General features: G+C 37.1%; 1 protein-coding gene across 5 annotated transcripts in view; it reads left to right on the top strand.

Moving 5' to 3' along the window:
• cntnap2a (contactin associated protein 2a) overlaps window positions 1-20,626 on the top strand; it is a 283,391-nt gene that overhangs the window by 202,369 nt on the left and 60,396 nt on the right. For all 5 annotated transcript variants that reach the window (XM_044103978.1, XM_044103977.1, XM_044103979.1 and 2 more), the window contains exons 16-17: window positions 9,876-10,032; window positions 17,127-17,254. In XM_044103978.1, the coding sequence (XP_043959913.1) occupies window positions 9,876-10,032; window positions 17,127-17,254 (285 nt within the window). The remainder of the gene's footprint in view (window positions 1-9,875; window positions 10,033-17,126; window positions 17,255-20,626) is intronic.

The following is a 20,626-nucleotide window of genomic DNA, read 5'->3' as shown; positions in this document are numbered from 1 at the left end:
GACACTGAGCACAGAGCATCCAGTCGGCCTCGGTCATCATTTCACAGTATTTGTATAGTGAAAAAGTTAACATAACATCATTTCAAAGAGGCCAAAGTTCTCGGCTGCTCAGGAAAGGAAGAAAGGAAGAGGAGGCAAAACAGGAGAAACACAGGTGAATAGGAGTTTGTTGAAAATCAATGCATCCCATGTTGCTAACTAGCCTAATTGGAGCAGAAGGTGGAAAGAGCATAATGTTAGTGGACGATTTGCTGAAGCTTGTTTGCATTGCAGGGTGACAGAGTAAACATTGTTAATTGAAGAAATAATAGGAAGCGTTACCGTCAGTGACTCTCACCAGGCAAAGTTGGAAAGTATTCAGGTATAAAAATAGCTACACTTTTTCTCCTCTTATGTCCTGCTGCATAGACCACCAAGTTACGTGTTTATTGTCAAGCTCAGGCCAGAACTGGGTGATACGATTCAAAATCAGGTCTCCGTTGAGGCAGGGGTGAAGTAGCTTGTGATTACGTTTAATAAAACAAGACAATGATCAAAAAGCTATGGTTTCACTGCCAGGCTAATGGTTTTGCAGCACATTTACATGACCAGGTTTGTTTGTAATTATTTATCAGTAATGTGGATATAATAGTGGAAAATGTACATAAAAAAGCTGCTAGAAAATCCTACAAGTAAACAAAATAATATCACTTCACGGGTCTTTTCGTGGCCTATAAAACAACAAAAAGGTCTGTGCTGTGTAACAATATTGCAACAATATTATCATAATCAACATCTAAGACTACAGCTAGTCTTATGAGGTAATCAACACATCATTTTACATCTGCACCACCTCCATGGCCAGCCCAGCTTTACATTTAATAGTTAATGAAAATGCTTACATTTTAAAATTAGAATGCAATTTGAGTTGTTTCACTTTATATCAATGTACTGAATCAAGTTTGTTGTTTAGTTTTGTTTTGGGGGTTTTTCCCTCGGCTGGGCTCTAGTGTCCCTTATATAAAAGTAGGCCGACAGGAAAGAGGGAAGAAAAGGGGGTAGACATGCGGTAAATGTTGCTGGGTCCGGGAATCGAACCCACGACAACCGCGTCGAGTACTCAAAGCCTCCAAACATGAGTCGTGCTATCCCCTATGCCACCACAGCATAGTATAGTATTTGTTTTGTATTGTTATTGCCTTGATATTTTATTTGCATCTAAGTGTGAATTAAGATTTAACTGGATTGATATTGGTATTTTGTTGGATTTATGCAAGATTCACTTTTTTCAAATTTTTTTTTATTTTCTGACTTCCACTTATACATTCTACAATGGCTGCTGGACAAGATAAATATTTTTGTTCTTAGCTGCAATGAACAGTGTGTTCATGCACTTTCTCTTCTTATGTCTTTGGTTACTACTCAGGGTCAAAGATGTAGGTACAGTTGTTAAACTGCACATCTGTTTTGCAGGTATTTTCACATGAGTAAAGTGCTGGTGTAAACATTGGTTTTGGGGGTGCAATCAATGCCCTAAAAAAGACCATTCTAAACGGAGCTCAAAGTAGGCAGAACTAAACGGGTGAAATTTAATTATCTGAGAATGCTTTTATGAAAAGGCTGTATTGAACATGTTTGGTGTAGTCTATAGACCTACCCTAACTTGTTTAAAAGGAAGCAAAGTGGCTCTCCTTTAAGAAAAACATAGCTGATGTTTTGGAGTAGTCAGCACTTAACATCGACTCTGATCTCAGACCTTTAGGAAGTTTGTAAGCAAAGTAGAAAAGGTTTGAAGGCAAGGTGGCCTTCAAACCTGACTGACATCTGTTCTGTCACGAGGAATGGGCCAAAACTCCAGCAAGCTATAATGAGAAGGTTGTGGAAGGATACCGACATTCATAGACTCTAAAACTCAATTATCAAAATACTAACAAAATATTGGGAAACTTCTTGAAAAAAGTTACTTTTTGATTATTCTCAATTTTGGTAATACTACTGTACCTAAAAAATATTGCTCGTTTGCTCGCTTTTTATTTTCAAACAACCACTTTACCCATACTTACTTATCCACTAATTGGAAATTGCAAAAATTCAACGACCACAGCTGTTTAACATTTTGGTATGCATAGCATTCCTTTTCAGATCAAACCAAAATAAATGGACGGCAAACGCAGTACATTTCAAATCCAGCTTCAGATAGGGATCAGAGCAAGGGAGTTTACATTTAACATACATGAAAGGGCAGATTATAGTCTGGACTAATGAGAACATAAAGAGATTAGATTCCAGGAAAGAGTCATGGAGACATGAGATAGATGGTCCGATATGGCGCAAAAAGAGAGAAAGGCCACAGAGACTGAGCAATATAAGAATGCAAGAAAAATGTGTGGAAGGCAGATATGAGAGAGGGAGGAAAAGAGGAGCCTGGTAAAGCAAGAGATCCAGCCGTGCAAAAGGAAGGTAGATAGACATATTAGGCAGAGAGATAAAGAGCAGGCCCCTGAGACTGAGCAATATAAGAGAGCAAGGAGAAAGTGGGGAGCTCAAAATAGAGGGAGAAAGAGAGAGAGACCTACATATGTTGGATTCATAGGGATGGGGGAAGTTATGGCAGGGCCAGGAATGAGCAGTGGTTCTCAAACTAATTTGATGGATAGGTGTTTGAGGAGAAGAGAAGGATTGAGACAAAGAAAGTGACAAGGGATCCAGGCAAAGTCACCAAGCTGTGTTAAAAGATGAAAAGAGGAGCATAAACAGAGACACATGGAGTCCTCAAGATAAAGAAATGAAGGGGAAGAAAGAGAGAGGTGTACAAATGCTTTCAGTTTCTCTCCCACACAAACACTCACTGCATTATCTGTAGCTCTCGGGAGACAACCTAGGGCATAGCTAATGTGCCTCCCTGCAGCCTCTCTATAAAACCAGAGATTTGGAGAGGATAGGATGCTAACAGGGACCAGCCTGTGGAGAGTGGAGAGACGAGGATCTCTTCGCAACAAATAGAAACCCAGACAAAGGAGGGCAACAAAGAACAAAAACCAGTGTCACTCAAATATAGACAAATTGATCCATGGCATAATGTGAAACCATGCCAGGATAGAAAATGTATGTGTGTCCAAAAGGGGCATCAGTGTGTGACTAAGCTAAGCCCGTTTTATACCTCCTGATGGTTGGTTTCTATCGAAGTAAAAGCCTGAATCTATAAGATATACTTTTGCTTTTTTTAATAATACGGTTAACTGTTCTCATTAGATCATAAAGAGCAGAAGATTATTGATTCACGTTCACACCGTGTAGCCCAAGGATCTATGCTCAAAGCAGAACAATAGCTGAAGATCATCGTCAGCAGCTATCTAACCTATAGTCCCTTGCTAAAGCATTTGCACTTATCCTAATTGATTTAGGTGGGGACCCAAATGCAGGCAGGATTATAATAGGGTAAATTTATTATTCAAACTGAATATATATATATATATATATATATATATATATATATATATATATATATATATATATATATATATATATATATATATATATATATATATTTATATATATATATATATAAAGATCTGATGAAAAAATGTAGTCATTTAGCCATGGAGACCTGGCTTTGCATGGTCAGTGTGAGTAAATCTGCAAAATACAGTGAAAGTGTGAGGACTAAATCTAGCTGCCTCTTGCTAGCTCTCAATATACACACTGCATCATCAGAAATGCAAAGATATACAAAACCAGAAATCACAGACATTACTGGAAAATTTTCTTTCTTGAGCATTACATCATGTTATAATTTAATTCCCTCATCAAAAACATACCTGGAGTGTTGCTTTGATACTTTCATGCATGTTTGAGAAATCCTTTAATCTCCAGTGGCAGCCAGTCAGGGGTGCAGAAAAAGCCTGATCTCACCAAGCACTGCGCTTTTCCACGGAGCGCCTCTTCAAAGCTGCAAGTGAAAAGCCGAGATTCCACCTCACAAGAGCCACTGAGCTCCTTAAGACTAGCGCCAGTAGCGATTAACAAACACCTGGTGGAACTGCGTATCTGCTGAGGTCATCATACGAGCTACTTCTCAGAGCAACAGTGGTTGTTAATGGGTTAATGGACATGCTGAACCCTCAGTGTGGGAAATAGCAGCAGCTTCTTAAAGCCCAATTTGAAGTAGTTAAATTGTGAAGCCAAATTTCTTTTAGGTTATGTTTGATATATCCAGCATTTTTATAACACAATTACATAACTGTGTTGCCTTCAGTTGGTATAAATGTAACGACATAATTATGTCAAGCTGGTATTTTTACATAATGGCCATTAATAATATAACAATTAATATACAATTCAACACACACAATCACTCTACCTTTTGTTTCAGCAGCATTTTTTTCCAAAGTGAACAACTGTCTAACTCTTACAATGTCCAGTTCATTGAATTTCAAAAGCAGTGTTATTTTTCTGCCTACTGTCACAAAGTGGATCCTCGGAGGAAATTGTTAGAATTCTTCATCATGGACAGGGACCAACTAATGTCCCCTGACACAACATGTGGATGGCCAAAACATAAATAAAAAAAAATACAAAAACACAGCCAACCGCTGCCCACTCAGCAAAACTCAATTTGTTCTCAAACTGTGTGTGACTCTCAAGTGCTTGATATAGGAAATTTGAATCCCCTCAATCATCAAAGTGGGATAGAGTGGAGGCAATGTCAGGCAAAAAGATAGAAATTGACTGTGACAAGCTGATATTTCAGTTTATCAGAAAAAAAAACTCAAATATGAGTTTTCTGCCTACCATTTTTGCATCAGATTGCTCACTGAAGATGGATGTTTATGACAGAACGAAACTATAAGGCCCCTTTTCATTCACACAGCAAAATCTCTCATTTTCCTGCATTACTGGGTCTGTTTTTCTTACTGTCATTATTCCTATCTCTTAACTCCCTATCTCTGTCCTACTGCATCTGTTCCCCTCTGTGTCTTCTCTCTGCGGCTCAATCTGTCTTTAGTTGTGGGAGTTTCAACAAAGCAGAGCAGACGTGATGAAGCTGTGGACATTAACCTCTGGGATAAGAGAGGAGATAAATAACTGAGTGTGTCTGTGGGTGGGTGGTGGTGTGTGCGCATTTTTGTATATTACTTAAGTAACAAATAGATCACAACAAGTGCTGCTGTGTGGTTGTCCCTGAGGACAGAGGAGGAACACAACCCCAGGCCTTCTCAATCTGTCACGGCTGCTTTCTCCTCTCCTATAAACATTATCCATGTTTGTGGGGGGGATTTGATGGTGAAGCAGAAAGGGATTAGGATAGATGCAGAGAGTTAAGGTTATAAAGAACAGACAAACACGCTGTCTAAGCTTTTATAAAGCTGGTTATTGTAAACAATGGATGGATGGATGGATGGATGTTAAACACATTATATTTAATTGCACTAGATAGACTTGCAGGGATTTGAGTGTGCTCTACCACTTTGTGTACACAAATCACACTTTTTACCTTGCAAGTTTTCTCCCTTGAAGAGATGCCTACTTTTTTTCTTCTCAAAGACACAAGGACGCACCTACACAACAAAAGAAGCCACTCGAAGCCATCTTGGCAGCGCCCTCTCTCTGCGGATCTTCATCTGAACTCTGTGCCAGGCTGATTTCATCTTTCCTCCCTAACATTTTCACCCATCAGTGCTGCTGTGCTCTCATCTCTCTTTCCACTCTTTTTCCTCTCTCTTTCTCCACTCAGGAGGTGTTTTGTGTTGGCAGAACAAACCAAACCAAACCACACCGGAGACTTAAACTGGCACAATACATGGCTCCCATTCCACCTGATGCCTCACTGTTCCCCATCCTCCTGCCTCCTCTCATCTTCCCCCCCATCACAGAAACCCAAGATATGAAAGTGGTCAAGTGTGTCATTTTGGCACCGGAATACTTAGTTTTTGCTGTTTTTCCCTACAAATAGAGAGAACTTTGAAAAGGCATTGAGGCTAATTGGCAAATTATTAAGTGATTTTTACTTTTTATGTTCTTTCCATGAGACAAGAAAATAGCAAATAATTTGTGAGCTTAAATGTTTTACTTAATCACTGCAGCCTCAGAGAGTTTACTCAGAGGAGTACCATGAAAGTGTACATGGATTTATTTTATTTTTAACTTTACAACCACAAAACTAAATCCATTTAATTGGAAAGTTATGTGATGGAGCTTCATGCCTCAGACCAGCCAACTTTAGATAGCAAACTATTATTTTTGATATATTTTGTATAATAGAACATGTTAAATCAACAAAAGTCCACTCTTTTTTAAGGCTTTGTAATATAGTGTGTTTTTGCTTCACAGTGTAGATGAGTGCACATCTCAAACAATAGTCTATTCAGCACAACCTTTTTCATGATATCAGAAAATATATTTTCTTCAAATAAGTGTTTAGAGATTATATACTTCTTTTAAACAATGACCATGAGCACTGACCCTATTAAATCAGGCTAAATACAAAGACAACCTCTCCCTAATTATCAGACCTGCCCAGCGGGATATCTCCCATTTTTCCCAATCGGGATTATAACAGAGCAATAAAGTCAGCACACTCGCTTTCCTCCCTCCATAAACAAGATAATTATTATTTTTTAATTAATTAATTTATTTATTTGCAATAGGAAGCTTTGAACAGTTCACAGATTGTGGCCACCATACGGTGGCAACTCTTTGTGAGACTGGTGTTTCTTATTTTTTGGCTACAACACTCCCTATAATGAGAGAGGGAGACTGATTAGTAATGCTCCACAGTTGTGCCAATCAGTACTACCTGGCACTTGTCCCTGAGCCACATTAATAAACCTCTTCCTCTGCAGCTGAGAATCATTTACATCCCGCCACCTCAGTGTCCAAGCACTCTTATTTGGCGCAGCTTTGTTTGGCGCTTTTGTTTGGACAGTTTCCAGCAGATGTGTGACACAAAGCAGTAGATTACCTTGACCTTTTGGGACAATGCAGCCCTGGCCTTCAATTTTACACATTAGAAGACAGGAGAGGAGTGAAGCAGAGGGCTGGCTTCACTGATACCTCTACCTAGCTATACTTGCTCTATTAGACCAGATCTAAAGCATGACTTTGGCTGCTGCCTTCATAAAGAGGATGTGTGATTTTACCCCACTTTTTCTTGCACCTACCTCGCATCTGTTTTTTGTCTTGGTTCTTAGAAATTGTGCCCATTATTCAGAATTGTTTTTCAGAAAAAAAATAATAATTCTGCCCATTATTCTGGGCAGGATTATTCTGCCCATTATGTAAATGTGCACAGGTGCAAATTTTGCACATTTTCAGCAGGCACCTGCTGCAAATGTGGAGATAAGCATTTCTAATAAAACAAATAAACAATGTACAGAACAGTATTGAACTACTTATCATGTGTGATATACATGTTTCACATATTCCTAATCAATTTAGCTAAAATTTATTTAGCTAAATTCCCATGCTCTCCTGTATCCTCGGCAGAACAGTTTTTATTTTTGTTTCCACAGCCATGCTGGGGCTTCGGTCACTTTTTATGGCTCTTGCTGTAAAGAGGCTTGTGATGTTGGTGAGGAAACTTCAAAGAGTTAGGGAAAATATTATGCAAATCAACAGAACTTGCCAAGGCTGAGGTCATTTCTTTAACAAAATCTAAGAGTTGTCGCATGTTTAAATAAAAGTGATGTTTTGTGGGGGAGGGGGATTGCCTTAATAATACTGTCTGCTTTGTGCAATATAGTTTAGAAATGCAAAAAGGTTTTGTGTTACCTAATACGTGAAGGTTTATATCATGTGGGTGACTGAAGGACACTCATATGGGACAGCAGGGAAACTGGAGGGAGGGTTGATGCATAAAACAAAAGGTCTTAATAATGGAAAACAAAGTCTAGATTTCAAAGACCAGAGCAAAAACAAAATTCCAGCAGGGGTGAAACAGCAGAGACAAAATGAACACACACTGAGAGAGGTTATCACTGGAAAAAGAAACAGGTGTACTGACAGAAAAGGGAGACCAGCTGAGTGGATGACAAGAAAGTTGTGAGACCTGGGAGAATCTAATGGAATGAATGATTGAGAAGAAGCAGAAACCACAAACTAAGCAATCATGAAAGGAAGCATAGCAAGTGTCACCCAAAATCCCAAATCCAACTGTAACAATGACATTCTAAAAGATGAGTGCAAAGCAAAGAAAGAAGTACATGGAATACAGAGAACATAAAAACTAAAGTGTCAGAAAGAAACAAAGGTCTGCAAAGAGAAACTAAAATGAAAGATTAAATCTCCTTATGAAAGCTTAACCAATACACGATGCGAGCCTTAGAGTACAGAAAACAAATATACACAAATACAAAGTCCTTCACATTTGACAGATTTATTGATCAATGATTTACGATCATTGAACAATAAATCTGGACTTGCAATGGGGGAAAAAAATTATACCTGACATCCTAGTGAAAAACTTTGCATCTAAATTGCCTTTGCGTACAACGTGCAATACGTTTTTGGTATGACTTTTTTTTTAATTTTGGAAGAGATGTAAATTTGAAAGTGACACACTGAAGATGTTTTGTATCCCTTTGGTACTTGTGCTTCAATCAGTTTCTGCTCGAAAGATTTACTTAAGTGAGAGGAGCATACTTACGTTCACTTGTCTTTCATTTTGAACAGGTTCAAAGAGGCTACAGATTTCAGGGTCAATGACTTAACAAGATGAGTGGCTCTTGTGGATATTCTGGCCAGGTTGGCTATGGGATCGCTGCTCTAAGTATGAGGCTGAAAAGGTACTAGATAAACTTACTCTCACTTGTATGGAAGTGCAACAGCAAGAAGAACACATGAACACATAAAGTGAGAGTACGAGGAAGACTCTTGAGGCAGCGCTGTTAATCCTACTGATGATGGCTTGTCTGAACAGTGGCCTGAAGAGAGATGAAGCTAATTCTCTTCACAAGAGCAATAAAACCGTGGGTCACCAAGGCCGAGCACGCACACACGCAAACACACAGTCTTCAGTAAAGAGACACATAGACACATTTTTAGCTTCCTCCTGGAGTTTAGCCCCACACACTGTGATAATGCAATATATCAAGCCTCTCAATGCGGTTTTGCTTCATCAAGAGTCGGCTTCAATCCCTTTCTGTGAAAAGGATGGCTCAAGAGATTCCATTGGCTTTGATGACATTTTACAAACTGTTATCGACCATCCAGTTTATTTCCTAGGAATAACGTTCGAAACCTAATATTCTTTTAAACCTCATATTGTCTTTATATATATATATATTTTACTTTGCTGTGATATATTGCCTGCCACCTACGCATTAACACTTATTTCTCAGTATAGTTACCGACACATGCCAGAAAATATTGTTCAAGGCAAAGAAAACAATATTACATCTCTTATTGACAGTCAGCAGTTCTTCACCTTTTATCTAACAATGGACACATCCACACAAGCAGCATAAAGAGATGCACTCAAAAGAGCTTACAGGTACTCTGACATTTTTATACGCACATGCCTCGTGTAGAAATTAATAAAACTGCAACACTGAACCTGTGTTTATATTGTAAACTCCCTTGATTGATCTATGACTAGGTGTGTCTGTCAGTCTCAGAGGTACTTATGTGTCTAAACATGGTGAGCAAATGATTTTCGTTCAGCAGGCACCTATCAGTAGTCAATATTGTCTTATTTAAAGAAACCTCAACAAAATGTTTGGGAGTTATTGACATTTCAACATATTGAATTTAAAGGGTTCAACAAACAATTTTCCCTCCTCCACATTTTTGTCTGTTGTTTTGCTTTTCTGCAAGGAGTCAAATAAGCAGTACAGTGGATATATAGAGGATGAAAAAGACTGACAGGTTTCCCTTTGCATTGTGTGTCTCATTTATAGACGGGCCCCCTTACACATGGTGGGTTGGGCGAGGCAGCGAGAAGCATTTTTATTGGGGCGGATCAGGACCTGGAATAGAAAAGTGTGCCTGTGGCATGGACAAAAACTGCACCGACCCTAAGTACGACTGCAACTGTGATGCAGATACCAAACAATGGTAAGTAATTGCAACTTTGTACTTCTGCAAGAGCTCAATATTTGGGTCAACATAAACAGGAATATGAGCTTGCCTTAATTATTAATGTTCACACATCAAAAAAGGAAATATGTTATTATCAGCAGCTTTGATCTGTCATTGGATTTTTTTGGATTTTTATTGTTTTTTGAAAGTTTATTTAACTCACAAGTTCGAAGGAAATGAGTTCTACCCAAGAAGCCGATTTGCACCAATAATCGGCAGCATTGAACCGGCTATAATGAATACAACAAAGGGAAAACAATACTTTTAGCTCAGAGAAAGTGGGAATCAGTGGTTATCTCTGGTGGTATTGGGTGCATCTATTTAATTAAATTCAGTGCATTTGTATCACACCATTTCACAACAAATGACATATCAGGCACTTTACAAACATGCAGGTCCAAGTCATATCTGTCATTTTGTGGCATGTATTACCTGTATATGTTTGAAAGTAGAAATTATGTTGAGCTGTATTTAGCTCCTTCTCAAATGTAACTAAAAAAAGGACTTAAAGAAAAAGAAAATGAAGTTAAGACTGACTGATGCTATCGAGCACTCAGTGCAGGGTGTAGTTTCCTCTCATCCCTGAAATAAGGTAGAATCATCGAAGCTCAAGGAATGTATAAAAACATGACTATCGACATTTTTTCACAAGAGCTGATCATTGACGAATGGAGCACGTTAGATTAACTTTACAACCAAGAAATCCAAAGAAAGACTTGAGCAAAACAGCTAATCAACAAACCCATTAAACAAAAGAGTGCATGTAATTAATTCTTAATGCAAAAGTAGTTCTTAAAAAAACTGGGGCAAGTTACTGAATCATTTGACGGATCAGATAAACGGATCCATCCAAATGAAACCTATGCAATGGTGAAGCAGAACAGACTCCACGCTCCTTATCGTTTCTCTTTGTGCCGCTGAGCAGCACCATTTGTACATCTGTTTATCTGAACTGGTAGTTAATCTGAATCTATTAGAAATGTATCACACATACACAGTTTGAACCTTGGTGTGTATTTGTGGGCTCTTTTGATTTTCTTTATTAAGCTCTACTGCATCTCCACAAATGAAACCGTAGCAGAAAAAGTGCATCATGGCTAATAGATATACAATACAGAGTAAATATAAGTGGTAAGGGAGATAGCAGACATAAATTGCACCATTTAGATATTGTATATGTATTTTCACCCAATAAAGTATGATGCTCATCACAATTGTTGCTGTGCTTTGGATTCATTCTGTATATGATGCAATAGTGTTAGGGTGTAACAGTTTAGCAAAGAAGGCAAGTGTTGGAATGTGTTGTATCTATGCAATTTGGAGTTCGGCCTTGGTATGACTTTAGGAGAAAAAAAATAACTTTTTAGTCTGCGGGGCTTTTTTTTTGCTTTGGTTTATTGTTTATGTTCAAAAAGAATTGATGCAACTACTAGAGGGTAACAGGTCAAATAACTGAGAACAAGCAAGAGGTGCAAAGTGTCCGTTTGGATTAACAATGCAGTAAATATCTTGACTTCATGTTAGTTTTAGTGCTACCAGTTAAGATAGTTACAATCAGCAAATTTTGTCCTGAAACAAAGACGTCCTAATTCAAACAAACTGGCTATTTGATGGTTATTTATGAATAATCATAAGAGGGCTTTGCAGTGTTCATCATGGGACTGACATGATCCTCAACAACACTCGAGTAGGTTGCCCTGTTTAAACAATGCATAGGTGGTACTTAGGTGCCTAACGTGTGCTCTGAAGCATCGCAATTCTGATTTGAAAGCTAAAATTCAAGCTCATTTGACAACACAATGTTTCCAATCAATATTCCCAATCAGTTTTCATCAAATTTTCCGGAGCCTCTGTAAACCTTAGCCACAGTACTACTCAGGCACCCTGTGAGGTCTTCTGCTGTTATAGCACATCTGCTTCAAAGTTTGACAAATGTTGCATTCCGAGACGGCATTCTGCATAAATCAGTTTTATTTTAGCTGCTGTTGTTTCTCTATGGTCTCAAACCAGTCTGTGTATTTACCACTAACCTCTGATGCGGACGAAATGTCTTCACCTACAACTTTTCCTCTACAAGATATTTTTACCATTTTTGATCATGTTCTGTGATTACAAATAATGTTTGTGTGTCAAAATCCCAGAGGATCATCAGTTTCTGATCATACAGGCCGGCCAATTGTCTTAGTAGTTCCTGGTATGTTCCTTTTTTTTTTCCTCTTTCTAATTGTTGCCATGTGACTATGCATTAGTTGTTTTCACAAGGAACTGTATAGGTGTACACAATAAAATGACTATCGGGCTTAATTAATTGTCTATAAGAAGCCTTCAATTTATTGTGGCTTTATTTATTTAGTTTATTTTAACACCATTGTGTGTAAACTAAGAAATAAAAAAGAAGAAATGCTGAATGGAATGGAAAGCATTTTCCTCTACATTTTCATGGTTTAAGAATATGTAAGTAGTGTTTTTCAAGTCTGAGAAACAATTTCTAAAAATGTTTAAAAAATGAATATCTTAAAATCTCTGAGGGTTTTTTGTACATATGTCAGTTCTTGACAAACTGAGCGGTGGTGGAGATGAGGGGCTTCAATAAATTGTGCATTTCCACTACTGTTTCTACAAAAGCATTGTTTATTTTTTAATTTATTTATTTATTGGACGTTTTCCAGGATGTGTTCTAAAGATGTTGCCAATAAACTCCCCTTGTCTCTGGGAAAAGCTTTTGCAAACAGGAAAGACTGAATGCCAAAGGGAGAATAATTCAATATGCTCAGAATCCAGTGTTTCATCATTATAATTTTTTTTATTTTGTTCATTCTCTTTTATATGAAAAAAATATATATATCATTTAAAAAAATAAAATGTTCCATGTGTTAATCTGCATGTGCAAGTTTGTCTTCTAAAGGAGCAAGTTTCTTTTTACCAGGAATGATTTTGACATAATTATAATTTGACTTTAACCTAATGGCATATTTTGGGAAAAAAATGTTTAAAATGAAAGCTAATACAGTTCAACACAAGGTATAAAATAAATGACCCTACACAGTCAGAAAATATACCTGGTATATTTAATTATATTTTAATATTTTCCTTCTCTATTGTACCAAGCAATTTGCTAATAAAATCTTACTTCTCTACACTTAAGAGGCAGTTTTTCTACTGGTGGATAAGTGTGGGGTTTGATTGCTGTAGTCGTACATCTATAATTAGGAGAAAGAGTCTGGATTTGGTCTTTTTATGGTTTAGAAAAGTGCATCTGTTCACAGCCACCAAGTCAGTTTTCCTTGTGTGTTTGGCCTTTAATTAATATCTTCTTTTAACAATCTATTGCACTTATTAAAGAAAACTGATTTCCATATCTTCAAGGATGGTCTCTAGTTATTATTTAAATACATGTTGTTTTAAGCTCATACATTATTTAGAAGAGAAATGGAAAGGAATGTGTAGCACAAGATTTAATGTATGTATTATTCTCGTCTCATATGCTTTATTCTCTCTAGAGTACAATAAGGTATGTCAGAGTTACACAGTGAATATAATTCCCGTTTTGTCTTGTTCTTTTGGGGGTTTTTTTTATTTCCGTTATTTAACCAGGGAATCTCCATTAAAATCTGGATCTCATTTTAAAGAGGGACCTGGGAAATTGTCAATTCGTAAATCAAAGCACATTTTTGTTTTGTTTTTCTTTTTTAAAAACAAACAATTTGATTCAATTGTGAAATTCAGCACTCATATACCCGTACTGAAGTATCTTCAGCAGTCATGTAACTGGTGGAGTTACCATTTGCAAATTGTGCGTCTTTTGTAACAAGGCAGCGTCCCAAGAACAGTTATGTAACTCGTATAATTGTTCTTCAGGGAGAGAAGAGCATTTTTCATTGAGTTTAACCCACTCACAGATTTTCTATTTAGATGAGCAGACTAAACTTGTAAAGTATTTTGCTTCTATAATATAGAGTTCAAATTTGTCAGAGCATCAGGTGAAGGTGACATTTTTTGGATTTGTAATTAAATTAAGCAATTGTAATTAAGCAATTAAATGGTGCATCTTACAAAATTGAGAGTGACCATTAAGTGTCTTAAAAAAGATTCAATTTACTCTCATTTCCTCCTCTAACCTTTTAAACTAGGACATTTCTTTCACTGTCTATACAAATTAGATTTTTTTTCAAAGGAGATTGAAGTTAAATCAAATTTCATATGAGAGAGCTTAAATTTAACTTTTAAACAACACACATCATGTCTCCAGGTTAAACATACAAAGACTGCAGTGTGATGAACCTTGTAGACACAATTTTGAGAGAGCATGAAGAAAAATATAACAAGTTTATGTCAGTCGAGCAGTTGATTTTTGATATTAAGATAAAAACATAACATTGCCTATATTATTCAAAGTGTACCGTTGTTAAATGCCATTTTGTCTTACATTTGAGTGGCTCTAACTGCACAGGAGAGCCAAGCTCACAGAATAAGTGATGAAGATAAAAATTAAATAAATGCACAAAGTAAAAATCCATGGCAACAAATGAAATTCAAACAGAGGAGACACTTGCGGGACTGTAATAGAGGCAGTGAGTGGACAAAAAAGACAGGTACTGGGAATGTATGTTGATGGATAGCATACCTATTCATTACCATTTCATTCCATCTACTTTAGTTTTGTAACAATGTATAGAACCACTGTGTGTGAAATAAATTGTTTTTGTAGTTGATGCAACATTGAGAAAGCTGAATAGCCCAAGATGATTAAATTTCACTATGACTCATGGAAGAGTTTATATTTAAGACCTATTTCCACTGTCATTGGTCCTCATTTCTACTTACAGCCTGGTACTGTGTAAATCTGGCAAGAAGTATTATTTTTGCCCATTCATGTCTAGATGGAAATATCCACTGGATTGAAGACAGCATAAAGGGATAAAACACAAAACTGTTGCAGGTAGACATTGGGAGGGGGAATTATAAAGCGGGAAGTCTAGAAAATTCACTATTTGATGTTTTCTAAAACAGCAGGCACACTGGGGAAATCCAGATGATAGTAAATGAGCTGATAGAGCAAGAAGCTGTCTGCTGCTCAGAATAACACGTTTTCATTGCCAAGGACAAACACGACAACTCAAACAGTTTCTGTAGGCATGCATGTTTCCTCTACAAAGATGAAGAGCAGACTCCAAATCTCAGAGGACTCACTGCAAGATACACACAGCAGGAAGGCAGAATTGCACTTACTCAAACATGCTGAAAGAAACTTTATTTTCCTGGACTGATGGTTTCAAAATCAACTCTTATCAAAATGATTGAGAGAGACAGGGCAAGCATTGCCTAAAGCACCATCTCATCTGTAAAATATGGGACCTGTCTAAATACTCATGCCATCACTGAAACGAGCACACTGACATTTACTGACAATTTGAATCAGATGGGTCACTGCAAAAGTGTACAGAGGCATTCTGGCTCCAGAGATTCACTAGCATGCAAAAAATAAATAAACACCATGACGTGATTTACAGGTAAAAACTCCTAAGCATATAACCAAAACAAGATGAGAAGGAATTAACTTACTATCCTTAAATGATGAAATCCATTTGATTATTACTGAGCTGTAGTCAGCACCCCGGACACCACTTCATGGGCAGCTGTGTTGAGAGAGAGAGACAGGAAGAGAGAGAGAGAAATGGAAAAATTTTGTTAAAATTATTTAGCTTGATGTTTTCTGCATCTATGGTCATGCTGCAGCAATCTATGTCTAACAATGGGATTAGACATTGAAATATTTGCTACTGAAATCTTTACCTTAATGTTGCATGACCAAAGTACACAACCGCCTTTAAAGTCAACATCTGTGAAGTTAGGACCAAATTATTTATAAAAAGTGCATTAAACAGAAAAAAAAAAGAAATTCAGTTGTATTTATTTTTGAAAAGACTGTCAAAGGTCTGTTGTACAAAACAGTCCTATACTATTAACACACAAAAATTGACCTGACCATTAACTCATCAAAATTTACAACAACGTATGAACAGAGGGAGCTCAGATTGCTATGGAGCAATACAAATATAGTATGTGACAGAAAAATGTGTTGCAAATGTCGATGCCTTGTATGAAGCCTTTGTGTGTGTGTCTTTTTTCACAAGTAATTGCTACTGAAGACACTTTACTTGGCCAAAGTCCAGTGATCTGTTCTGTCGCAGCACAATTCAGCACACCCTGTGTGGTTTTGGCGAGAAATGATGTGAGCCAAATGTGCACCACACAGAGGTGGACTGTGTGTTTTTGTTTTTTGGGTTTTTTTTTTTTTTCTTAAAATCCTCAGCCAGCTGGCAGCACATGTAATCTGTAATTGATATGTTAGACACTTGAGGTGCAGCACAAGTCGGTTAATACAGAGCAGTGACTATCTCACTTGGTGAGTCAGGGGTGTAACATCAGCTTGTTGACTTCAAACCCCCCCAAAGCCACTTTACTCAGAAAACATGAAAAGGTGGCAAAATCGTGTTTTAATTCCATTTTAAATTTCTTTGTCATAGTGGTAAAAGTTGCACTTGCAGTACTTTGTGCAAAGAATTATTTTTGTTTTAAGGATTTTGTTGTTTTTATTATTGTTCTATGAGAGAATGCTGTTACATTAAAAGGTGACTATATTTCTAGACTTTTTTACGCATCCTTACTGAGGGGTGCTAATAAACTTGTACTAATTTTTTTAATCACTTAAAAATATTTCATAGTAGTGGGCATTCTGTTTGATGGACTAATGTATGTATATGCATTGCTAACATGTTATGCACAATTTATTGCGTCACCCTTTTCAAAAACCACATCTGAAATGTGAGAGGCAGGAAGGTGTTAATGAAATTTAGTTCTGACTCAGTCCTTAGTGGTGTTGATAGGAATCATGATGTTATTTTTGCATTATTCTTTTTTTTTTTTTATTCTGCCTAGTTGAACAATATACAGTTGCAGAACAAAAACGGCTAAATTGTTAAGAGGTTGTATGTTTAAAAAGTAGGCTGAAAGGAGAAATTTGTTTGTAATGTGGGAAATCTTTCTCTTGCTCCTTTTCTTTTTGCTAGGAGGGAAGATTCTGGTCTGTTGACATATAAAGAGCACCTGCCAGTTAGCCAGGTTGCCGTTGGTGACACACACAGGCCGGGCTCTGAGGCCAAACTCACAGTTGGACCTCTCCGCTGCCATGGAGATGGTAAGTATTTTGTCATTTAAACATGTGTACTTGGCAGAGCAGTGGTGGGCTGCTCTTATGATAGATGAATAGCTGTTTGTATAAAAAACAAAGACAGATTTATAAGAAATTTTGGCCCAACAACAGTGTTTTATAATTTTGTAAGATGTTTGTGAGCTGCTGGACTGATGGATTTCTTTTGAACAAATTTTATTTGTTGAGCTATATAAAATGAGTTGGCAAGCTTTATGAGAAAAGTTTGATTGCTATTTTTTTTTTTATGTTAATGTTGGATTTCTTTTTCTGGTGCCAACATTTCCAATCAGTGCTTTGAATATTAAATGTGTACAGAAAATGAGTTGCAATTTCAAGAAATCCCCATGAAATCTTGGAGAAACAAACAAAAAAAAAACAAAGGAGCATTTATCTGCAATTGAACTGATCGTAAAAATGATTGTCTCATCTAAAAATGTTATTCTAACTTTTCACAGGAAATCTCTATAGTAGATGTTTTTAATGTGAGCGATATAGCTCAATGCTCAGGGCAACACATCCTAGGGATGCTGTGAGCGCTCAAAAAAAAAAAAAAAACTAAAAAAAGGAATTATCTTTCACCGGCCTCGACTGAGTTTCTTATTGCCTTTTTGCGTCTCCACTCAATAGGAAGTGTAGGGAGTGCCCAACCGCTATGTTGTGAACAATAAAAGCACTGTGAGAGAATATCACCATACTCCATGACTGGTTAATGACTAAAATAGGATATAACTCCCAGTGCTCAATTAAAGGGCTGTTGCACTGTTTTCTTAGCAAACCTGAAATGTCTCTAACTACCAGATTCTTTTTAATTGTTCAAAACATTTGAGGGTGCAGATAGATGGCCTTGCTTAATGCCTAACTGATGCCATAAAAGTCATTGGATCTATATCATAAAGTAAGCAACAACAGGCTAAACTACATTTTGTATCGGTTTAGTGGAGGCCAGTTAAGTTTTCAGGTCAGCTCTTCAGAGAAAAGTTGAGCAGTCTGCAAGAGCCAACAAAAGAAATTTCAGTTGCATTTTATTTTGGAGACGTCGTGTAGAAAGACATGAAAGAGACTGAAGGGATCTGATGTACTTTGGTTCAGAATACATAAAAAGTTTTCCAAAAGGTAACCCAGAGCTAAATCATGCTGTGCATACTAGTATCAGTCAGATCTTTGAATGAACTTTAGAGAAACTTTCAAAGCCAGCGTGAGCACATATAGATTAGTTTCTGGGGCAAAGGCGACCTTTGAACGAGGCTGAAGGACTGCAGTTACAGTGACCTAATTGAGAAGCAATATGTGTGTTAATGAGTTTCTCCAAGTCAGCTGTGGAAGGGAGCACTTTCATTTTCAAGTCATTTCTCAGCTGGTTGGAGAGACTGCATAACCTTTGTGAAGTTCACATCAAAGGTTGAATGAAGAGAGCACCCCCAGCCACTGTGATATGGCTCTTATTAAAAATCACCGTTTCATATATTGTGTGCAGCTTTTAAACAGTCAGAGAGAGCAAATGCCACTTTTGTTATTCGGTGCTAAGGGAAACCGTTAATGGCACTCCAGCAGGTTTTTTTTTTTTTTTTCTTAAACTGTTGTCTATCAAAGCAGAGTCAATGCATGTGCCGTTTTACAAAGTAGTAGAATATGTTGGGCAAAAGGTATTCTCATTCTACATGTGAGCTTGGCACGTATGTTATAATTTTATGAAAATTGTCAGCAAATATATTGTCTTGACTAGGCAAACAGCATGTGATAAAAAAAAAAACATAGTTTAACTCAATGAGTGCCAAACATATGGTTTTGGTTTGTAGTAGCTGAATATGTTACTAGTAGAAAATTTTTCAAATCTTACATAATATAGTAAACATCTGACATCATTGCTGAAGTTGCCAAGTTTCTAATTGATTAATTGATTAATTTGACTATTAAATCAAGGATGGAAAGACAGGCTTGTTAGGTATTGAAATTGTTGCCAATTGTAAAATAATGGATCTATGTTAGTCATTTCTAAAACCTAAAATAATACCTTATCTGCTGTCAGTAACACAAATGAACAAATGAACCAAACCCTTTGAAAAACCTGTTTTCTCCCTAGTCTTATGGTAGCTCTGCACCAAAACAATAAAAAAACAACTTGGTTAAAGTGCACACAAGTGGCTACAAATGATAAGGTACTAAATGTCTGCTAAGATGGCAGCAAAAATAAACAAAATTAGATATACTGACATGGAAGTTGTGAATTATTTAAATCAGCTGCTTAGCGAGACCTTATTGTATGAAGCCAAAGAAATTGGAGTATGAAATGCAAATTACAGCCACAGTTATAGAAGAGTGGTAATAATATTTTAATTGGAGTTTTGCCAGTGAAACATAGGCATCACAAGACTGCAGCCTTGGAATATGACTGGCAAGACCAGTTATGTTTCAATCTCACTAATGACAAAAGCTACACAAGGACGTAGAGCAACCCGTCACTGAAAGGCTGCCACTCCTGCTACCAGACTCTAGCACCCCGGACCCAGAAAGGCTGCTTTTAGTGTCTCTCCACAGCGTTTTTACTTGCAAAACACTTTGTGTAATGGGTGTGTAGTGGATTTGCCCAGAAGACCTTTCCAAGACCCTCCTGAAAGCATCCATGTTTTGCCATATAATTTATGTTTTGGTGCAGCCTTCATTTGGAGGGGTCTTAGTTTGCATTGTAGAATATTTTATCTAGTTTTCTTGTGCACCTGTAAATTGAACTATAAAGCTTTCTGCAATGTTTTCAAAAGTTTAGCTTTCGGTGACTGCACTGCTAATGGTTTGACAATTTATTTAATAAAAGATGAGGAAAGAAAGCCAACATATCCCTGTTAATCCGAGGCTTGCACCTCAGTGTGAAAATAACATTGCTCACACTCTCAGCGCAAATTATTCAGAGTAATTCTTGCCTCACGTTTATTTGCAGAGAAATATTTCTATATATGTGTGTTTGGTGGGATAATGATCATCAGTAGGTAATTATACTCTGAATTTTTCCCACTAACTCCTAACTAACCATTCATCTGCCACATCATTATAGGCTGCTCAAGTTCATGTAGAAGCCATTTTTCTTTTCTCCTTTTCTGATTTCAATACTGCAGAATGCTCACACTGACCGAGAGACAGATGATACACTTTTGTTTCTCCTCTCCTTGTAATCAGTGTTGACATTCTCCTCTCTGTTAGACTTTGGGTCAGCTGAAAGACACACAGTTCCTTCAGAGCTGTGGTATTGATCAGTTTCTCACCAAACCTGGGTTGTTTTACTGTATCTTGAAGCTTCTTAAAGTTTTTATGGCGTTTCAAAGTCTTTTGGGAGCAGCCAACTGAAAAGTTTCTGATCTTCTATTT

This window comes from Gambusia affinis, linkage group LG21 (genome assembly GCF_019740435.1).
Source record: "Gambusia affinis linkage group LG21, SWU_Gaff_1.0, whole genome shotgun sequence".
NCBI lineage: Eukaryota > Metazoa > Chordata > Actinopteri > Cyprinodontiformes > Poeciliidae > Gambusia > Gambusia affinis.
This window is presented reverse-complemented; position numbering and strand designations above follow the sequence as displayed.